The sequence below is a fragment of the Zosterops lateralis genome (assembly GCF_965231275.1).
Source record: "Zosterops lateralis genome assembly, chromosome: 4".
NCBI lineage: Eukaryota > Metazoa > Chordata > Aves > Passeriformes > Zosteropidae > Zosterops > Zosterops lateralis.
Genome location: NC_139765.1, coordinates 74,184,446 through 74,193,007, shown reverse-complemented (window position 1 = coordinate 74,193,007; position 8,562 = coordinate 74,184,446). Strand labels below are relative to the sequence as shown.

The 8,562-nt window shown below is 53.9% G+C and overlaps 1 protein-coding gene across 1 annotated transcript; it reads right to left on the bottom strand.

Moving 5' to 3' along the window:
* Positions 1-2,570: 2,570 nt before the first annotated feature.
* Positions 2,571-3,524, bottom strand: LOC310908786 (olfactory receptor 5V1-like; the record flags this gene model as incomplete). Its single annotated transcript, XM_083860151.1, has 1 exon — positions 2,571-3,524. Exon 1 carries the CDS (start codon positions 3,507-3,509, stop codon positions 2,571-2,573), a length of 939 nt encoding a protein of 312 aa, XP_083716277.1. The 5' UTR covers positions 3,510-3,524.
* Between the last annotated feature and the right edge of the window lie 5,038 nt (positions 3,525-8,562).

Here is an 8,562-nt window from a genome sequence, read left to right as displayed (position 1 = left end):
AATGTGCACAGTGCAAGCTGCCTCCTTCCAAACTTCTGCCTCTGTCGTGGTTTGACACTGCCAAATGCCAAGCACCCACAAAAGTCACTCACTCACCCTCCCCTGCCACAGCTGGGCAGAGGAGAGAAAAATCTAATGAAGGGTTCATGGCTTGAGATGAGGACTGGGAGAAAAGACACCAAGGGCAAAACAGGCTCGACTTAGAAGTGCAAAGTTAATTTTTTGCCAACAGATTCAGAGGAGGATAATGAGAAATAAAATAAGCTCTTAAACACCTTTTCTCCCCCTAGCCCCTCCCTCCTTCCCACCAACAGTGCAAGGAGACAGGGCATGGGGGTTTTGGTCAGTTTATCACTAAGATTTTCTTCCACTGCTCTGGGAGAGGAGTCCTTTCCCTGTGAGGCCGTGGGATCCCTCCCACGGGAGACAGTTTTCCATGAACTTCTCCAGAGTGGGTCCACTCTCATGAGCAGCAGTCCTCCCGAAACTGCTGGTGTGGGTTACTCTTCCCACGGGGTGCAATCCTCCAAGGACAGGCTGCTGAGCCTGGGAGCTGAGCCTGTGCCTCTCTCCACTGGGTCTTCCACAGGCTCAGAGCCTCCTCCAGGCATCCACCTGCTGCAGCATGGGCACCTCCCTCATGGGCTGTGGGTGGATCTCTGCATCCCTGTGGATCCCCATGGGCTGCAGGGGCACAGCTGCTTCCCCATGGAGGAGGTGAGAACGTGTGAGGGAAACAACACAGAGACACCAAGGTCAGTGGAGAAGGAGGGGCAGGAGCTGCTCCAGGCACTGGAGCTGAGGTTCCTCTGCAGGCTGTGGTGAAGACCATGGTGTGAAATGTTTTCTCACAGTCCTTATCTCAACTCATGGACCTTTCATTTAATTTTTTTTTTCCCTCCTCTGCCCAGCTGTGGCAGGGAAGGGTGAGTGACTTTTTTGGGTGCCTGGCGTTTGACCACTGTCAAATCACAGCAGCTTGTCTCTGCTTCAGCCTTTCCCATGTTATCAGCTTAATTTGGCTCAGCTTGGTATATCAAATTCAGAGAAATCTCAAGGAGCAAACTGGCAGTGCCAGAGGGAATGTTTTGTCTTATGCCCAAGAGGATTTTGATTCCCATCCACTTCCAGGTGGGAAAGGTGGGATGGTTTAAGAGCATATGAGTGCAATATAAGGTCTCTTCTATCTAGGCTGCCCCACCAGTCAGCCAGCAAGCCTGCAGGAGTGTGTCCTGTTCCCAGTGGGGCAATTTCCAGAGCAGAAATGCCAAATCTAGTCCAGGCAAGGCAGAGGGGATGTGAGCCATGGGATCTTTGTCAGTTGCTGTGGCCCTGGATCACACCCTAGTCAGGGGCCAGGCAAAAGAGCACTGGGAAAGCCAAATCTGTTTATTCCAAGGAAGGGTTTCCATTTTTAGGATGAGCTATGTTTGCAGAATGGACCAGAGAAACATGAACGTGGTCTGTGTGCCCCTTTTGGGCAGAGGTGTGTCTGTCCCTGGGGGCTGTGCCCTCCCTCACAGCTTCTGCTCTGGCCTGGCTCAGATTGTGTCCCGGTGACTCTGTGACAGCTCGTGTCCCCTGTGCCTGCTGGAGGCTCCTGGAAAGGGCCCCTGACTCTTCATCACAGATGTGGGGGAAAGGCTGGCCAGGTGGGAAACTGGGCAGGAAGAAACATTTTATTGCCAATGTTTAACACCGTTTTCAGAAATGCAAAGCAAAGCCCTGCCTCAGCCAGTGCTTTTTAGGTGGACACTCAGCTCGGAATTGTTCATTGCAGGTCCCATCACAGCAGGAATAAACAGGGACAGCTGAGTGGAACAGCACCTGAGGGGCTGTGGGAGCACAGCCCAGTCACTGCCACTGCCAGCAGTGTGTGCAGGGGGTCCCACTGTGACATTAAAGCTTCAGAGTTCAGTGTGGTTCACAGGTGAGGTCTGGACCATCCAGCAGTTGACCAAGCCTGTACTGCCTGGGCAGGAGTGTGCTGAGACCTCTGTGTCTGACTGCAGCACTGGGGCCATGGGTGGCCTGTGCAAGCCACTGTGCTCATGTACAAAGTGCTGCAGAGCCTCCCTGGCAGCCTGGGGAAACCCAGCACACATCAGATTTAAAGCCAAGGCATGAGGGAATGGTGGATGGTGGGACAGCCCCTCTTGCACAGACCAGGTTCTGCAGTCCAAGGTGCTGCCCTTGTTCTGCACAGGGCCTGACTTGAGACCTTGGGCAGCCCTGAGGCAGAGCTCGTGGCCACACTCAGGGCCAGCACATGTCTGGCACCACATGAATTTCCCTTTTGCAGGGTTCCCTGGCAGTAACACAGCTGCAGCAGGTCCTGTGCCAAGCTCAACACATGGCATCTGGAAAATAAAGACAGAATCCTGGACCTGTAGCCTTGTTCATGACTTTATTTTGCCCTTCTGCTGTCAGTGATGTGCTGAGGGTGAGACGAGCGATGCCAGTGTGCTTGGGCTGGGAGCCCCGGGCTGGCTGTGCTGTCACAAATGTCCCGTGGATGGACATTGCAGTGCCAGTGCTGTGCTGGCAGCCTGTGGCAGCCCCAGCCCTGCTCAGGCATTGTTGCCCGGGGAGCCTGGGGAGCCACCCACCCGCACAACCCTCCGCAGGGCCCCCCAGACCTCCTGGTTGCGAAGGCTGTAGATGAGGGGGTTGAGCACGGGGGTGATGATGCAGTACAGCACGGAGACCAGGACGTCGGCTGCCGGGGAGTACCCCGAGCTGGGCCGGTTGTAGTTCAGGTTGGCTGTCACGAAGTACAGGCTGACCACGAGCAGGTGTGCAGAGCAAGTGGAGAAGGCCTTGCGCCGGCTGGTGGCCAGTGGCATCCTGAGGACGGTGGCCAGGATGTAAATGTAGGAGATTACGACAAGCAGGAAAGGGCTGAGTCCCACAAAGATGCTGGAGACGTGGAGGGCCAGCTCGTTGGGGCGGGTGTTGCTGCAGGTGGCCCCCAGCAGTGGCGGCACGTCGCAGAAGATGTGCTGGAGCTGGACAGCCCCAGAGAAGGAGAGTCTGGCTGCCAGGAGGGTGTGCACGGCCGAGTCCAGCAGCCCCCAGAGCCAGCAGCCAGCGGCAGCCAGGGCACAGGTGCTGCGGCCCAGGAGCTGGGCGTAGTGCAGGGGCTGGCACACGGCAGCATAGCGGTCGTAGGCCATGAGGGCCAGCAGGGCACACTCGGCCCCCGCACACCACATCAGAAAGAACATCTGAGCCAGGCACCCCCCGTAGGAGATGGTGGCCCGGGGGCGCAGGGCGTTCGCCAGGATCTTGGGCACCATCACCGAGGAGTAGCAAAGGTCCAGGCAGGACAGGTGGCCAAGGAAGAAGTACATGGGGCTGTGGAGGTGGGGATCCAGGGACACCAGGCAGAGGATTGCCGAGTTCCCCAGCAGGGTGGCCAGGTAAACGGCCAGGAAAAGAGCAAAGAGGAAGGGCTGGCCGTGGGAAAAGCCCAGGAGCACAAACTCTGTCACCTGTGTCTGGTTCATACCTGCCACGGGGCAAGCTGGGTCAGTCTTTGGGGAGAAGTGAGCACTGAGGAGGAGAGGGGGACTTTGAGCCTGAGGACCAGAGCCCAGCCCCCCATGAGACAAGGGGGTCACCAGTGGTGTGGTTCCAATCCCATCTCTGTAGTGGTTGAAAGTTTCCCGAGTTCAGATTTCACACGCTGGGATTGTGGAGTCCAGAGAGCTGCCATCCAGTGTTGGGTACCTGAGTGCAGAAAAAGCACACAGAAAAACCCAAGAGCAGGGGGCATCCACCCACACCTCTTGGAGTTCTTTGCCTACCTAGCCCCTAGTCCTTATGACTATTTCAAGCATGTCTCTCTCCTCCTCCTGGATGTATTTAAGGTGACCAAATATTTCCCTGGCTCTGGTTGCAGCATTCCCTAGATGCCACAGCCCCTAAGCTTGCTCTTCTCCTGGGCTGGGGATATGGCATCACCCTGTACCAGTTAAAAAATGTTTTCTTCTTTATCCTGTTTCCTGCTCTGTAATAACCATCTTTCACAAAGCAGGGATTCCAGTTACAAAAGTACAGGTTCCAGCAAAGAGCAACTTATCACATAGGGTTTGTTGAGCCACAGGAAAATTTAAACCATCAAGGATCTCCTGGCCTGGAACTCCCAACCTTTTTTCCATCGTCCTATTTCAATTTTCACCCTGACACAAGGGTTTTGCTCAATGTCACATGGAACTGCCATCACCATGTCCAAGAGATGGAGGAGGCATGAGGAAACATTTACAGTTCAGAACTTCAGCCAAGGGCTGATGGAGGTGGAGTGTGCTGGGCATTTACTGCCAGGGCTGCTGCTGCTGCCCACCCTGCCCACGCCATGGACTACATGGGGGGGGCCAAGGTGATTCAGTGGGCAAATACAGTGGGCAAAGAAAGAAAGAAAGAGAAAGAAAAAGAAAAAATAAAGCATCCCCTTCCTCCTTATAAAAGTACTTTTAGTAACAGAAGTCAATTGTCATGTCTGTTCAGGAGATTAAACAATCTGATTTAATTTCAGGTTGGTTCCCTTGCTTTAGACCCACTAATCTGGTTGTAATTTCCTTGCCCAAAGCTAACATTAAGTGCTGGAGAATTCACTGCTTCTGGTGGGAGTTTTCTTATAGCTGCTTACCAGAGGAAACTGTCAAAACACTGTTAAAAACACTGTGCCCTTTTTCCTGTTGGAATTGCTCCAGTGTTAGTTTTGTTTCATTCATAATTTTCAGGTCCTCCTCCTCCTGTTCTGTGGGTATTTTCTCCCTGTGCAGTGGGAGCAATACCAGGGTTTGCTAAGCAGAAGCAGAATTAAGTTCTGATTAATTTCTCTTTCACTTGCTAGTTTTTCAACATTAAAAACAAAACAAACCAAACAAACAAACAAAAAAACCCACACCTTTGAGAGAAAAATGTTCAGATGTTCAGTCAGAAGATGAGGTCTTCCTTGCCTGGCACAGTGACATTCTAACTTGTCACTCCATCCAGGATGTGCCGGGCTGGGAAACCTCTGCATGGGCAAGCTCTCGAGTAGTTGCACAGATCAACACATTCTTTAACTATTTATTCTGCACACTTTTTAGGGGTTTCCTAAATTACTAGTTCTGCACATTCTGCACTAATTCTGACAGGGACACGAGGAGTGTATTGTCCAATGGTCTGGACATCTCAGACTGTTGCCCTTCCTCCAGCTCCAGCCTGAGCCAAGAACATTTTGATGAAGGAATAGCCCAGCCTGCCTGTCCCAGTGCTGCTGGGAGAGGGTCGTGGGGTGAAGGCTGGGGGAGCCCATGGTGCAGCTCCCCGGGAATTGCCTCCTGCCTCCTGCTGCAGTGCCACACAGCCTGCACGTGGACCTGTGGTCACTGGAAATTCAGGCTGTGTGAGCTGTCACAGCACTCAGCAGCTGGTTTGTGAGGGCATGGGTACCCAGTCGTGTGGGGTGAGGGGGAAAGCTCTGTCCAGGACCTGCCTGGATGCTACTCCGACTGCTCATCAGGCAGGAGGCTGCTGACAGGTGGACCTGGCACTGCCAAACGTGGGGACTGCCTTTTGCATAGGAGGAATAAGGGACTTCAGAGTCTAGAGTGATAAAAATATTGATAAATTGAATAGTAGGAGGTTGGGCATATAAGGGTTAGTCACCTGTTGATGCTCCAAGCTGGGGCTTCAACACCTGGAAAAAGAGCAGGTGAGCAAGAGGGATATGAGCCCATCACACCGGGAAATGAACCTTGAGCCCTGCAGGGACCGTGGGGGCAGAGCAGTGACCCTGAGTGTCACAGAATGCAGGGAATGGTAATGTCACTGCAGGAGGGACAGCAAGGGCTGGAGAGCCCAGCTGGTGTCCTCCCCATGCTGACAAATCCGGGCTGGATTGGACATGGAACTCAAGGGGTGCAGAGCAGCCACAGGAACGTGCGGAGGAACAACCCTGACTTTCACCCTGATCTGGAGCAATGCAGCAGTCACCAAACACAGCCACGCTTCAGAGATGCCAGATTTAATCCATTTGTCTTCAGACATCCTGTGCACCAAGGAATAGGAAGAATATGGGAGGAGAATCTCCCTGTCCCCCTTGGACGGCACAGGAATGAGCCTGCAAAGAGCCTCCACCTTGCTTGACACTTTTCCTCCCATTCTCACTTGCACTGAAAGTGATTTCTCCTGGTAACTACAGACTGGGCAGGTGTTATCCTGTGAAGGTGGCAGAGCAGGTACACACACCTCTGCCCGGGCAGACAAGGCCAGAAGGGCTGGATGGGGAGCAGAGAGGGAGTACAGACACCACCAGTGTCAGTCAGATTCCTGTCCTTCCCTCAGGAGATAGCAGGGACCCTTGTGACAGTGACATATGAGCCAGCCAGAGACCCAGCTCTGCTCGTGCAGGATCACATAAGTGCTCTGTACCCACCCAGGGAAGCTGCTCCTGCAGGAGGATGTGGTTCTCCTCCCCAAGACACTGCATCCATACTCACTCAGGTGAGCAGAGCAGGTAGGCTGGAGCATTCAGCCCTGGGAGGTGGGGTCCTGAGCCCTGGTGAGGGGTCGGCTGAACTGAGGGAGCAGGTAACAACATGGGATTCATTTCTCTTGGAAAGGGCTGGGTGCCTCTATTGGAGGGAGCAGCAGCAACCACAGCCTGCCCAGACCCTCAGGAGCCCTGGGGGCCAGCACCAGGCTCCCCCCCCAGCAGTGCACGACAGGGCCTGGTGAAACCTGCCCTCTCACCTCTCCTCACCTCCACAGCCAAGAGCAGGGACTGGATGGCACCTAGTCCTTAGTGAGCTGTCCCCAGGTGCTGCCTGGTTTGTCTTACCTGCATGACGAGAAGCCCATGTGTCCTCGATGCTGTAAGAGCAGCAGAAGCTTTTAACCCTGCAGGGGCCCTGGGGAGAGGCTTTCAGAGGTGGCTCCTGTTCAGTGACAGCAGCGAGGAGCAGCACCCACCAGCCTGCACCAGTGGGACCTGAGCCCATGGGACCAGGCCCTTCTGACACAGGACCCAGGCTGACCTCCTGCCTTGCTCTGGGCTGTGCCAGATGCAAACCAGTGCTGGGCACTGCTCCAGCCTTGCAGCTCTTAAGCACCTTGATTGCAGCACCTGGGCGTGGGAGGAGGCTGCTGGAGGGGCTGGCAGCTGTGGTTCCTGGGCCCCAGGTCCCTCCTACAGCCCCATTTTACCTATTGCAGGGCTGTGAGGTGCCTGCACCTGCCATTGTCAGCAGGGAGCAGCAGTAATGGGGGCTGATCTTTGGCCAAACTGGCAGCACCACAGCTGTAGGGGCACTGACTGCATGGCACCTACGCTCCCTGTGCTCTCACCACCTATGCTAACCGTGCCCACTCAGCCCAATGCACAGCTCTCTGGGGGAGATGATGTGGCCCAGAGGGCTGGGAGAGAACTTGGACAGGTGGGACTGAGCCCTGGCAGTGGCACTGACTGGACACAGAAGGCACCAAGCAGTGCCCAGTGTGTTTGAAGGGCTCAGCAGTGAAACAGCTCTGGCTCAAGCTCGGTGAACAGAGCCTGCTTGGAACCTGGAGCTGTTCCTGATAGAAGAAGTTCAGCTGGAGTGCACCATGTAGTGCCATGGAATGTAAAATGGGAACCCCAGGAAATGAGAACTGCCACGGGGAGGGAATCTGGAGGTTGAGACAGCACAGTGATGTTTCTGCATCAGGGGAGCAGAATTGTTTCACTGTAGTGTCCTTGCAGCTTCAGTTCTGGATGATGGGGCAGCAGGAGATGCTCCAAGCATAAACTCTGGATCTGGAACATCAAGAGATGAGAGGCTGAACAGTAACACCTTCTGGGAAGAAGGGAAAGTGTAGGCTATAACCCCCGATGGGGATGAACACCCTGTGTGGAAATCCAGCACAGATACCAAGGGAGTGGCATCCTCATTGAGGGGAAATGTGGTTCAGAGGGTGCCTGGGGCTGAAACAGAAAAGCAGCGAGTGGTAGAAAAAGAGCAGCTGTGACTGTGGCCCTGTGTGTGTGTGTAGCTGTAAATCTGTGTCCTGTGTGTACGTGGAACAGTCACTCTGGGCTCTGCCTCTTTCGAGCAGCTCTCAGGCAGGGCAGCTGAGCTGGCAGGGCAGAGGGGCCACGATAATGGGAATTTTTCACTCATTTGCTTTGAGTTTATAAAATTACACCTTTTTCTTGTGGCAATGATGAGCATTTTCTTGTTTCACACAGGAACTTGATGCCATGGCATTCCAATACAACCTGCCCACTCTCCCAAAGTTTTAGGGAAGGCACATGCTGGCAGCACTTGGAGAAACCACCTCCCACTTTGGTATTTGGAAAGGGACTTTTCTGAGACCACCAATACTTGGCACTAATATTAAAATATACTGAAATCTCCCTGGATGCCAGAAACTTCACTTCTGATAGTCCAAGTCTTCAGAACAGCATTTAGGATAAGAAATATCACTGTTTGTGTCCCCTTATGGTCTCCTGATGGATGTCAAACCTGGTCAGTGGTGTCCAGCAGTAAATCAAATTTCCATGAACTGTCAAGGGAGCAAATGTCAAGGGAG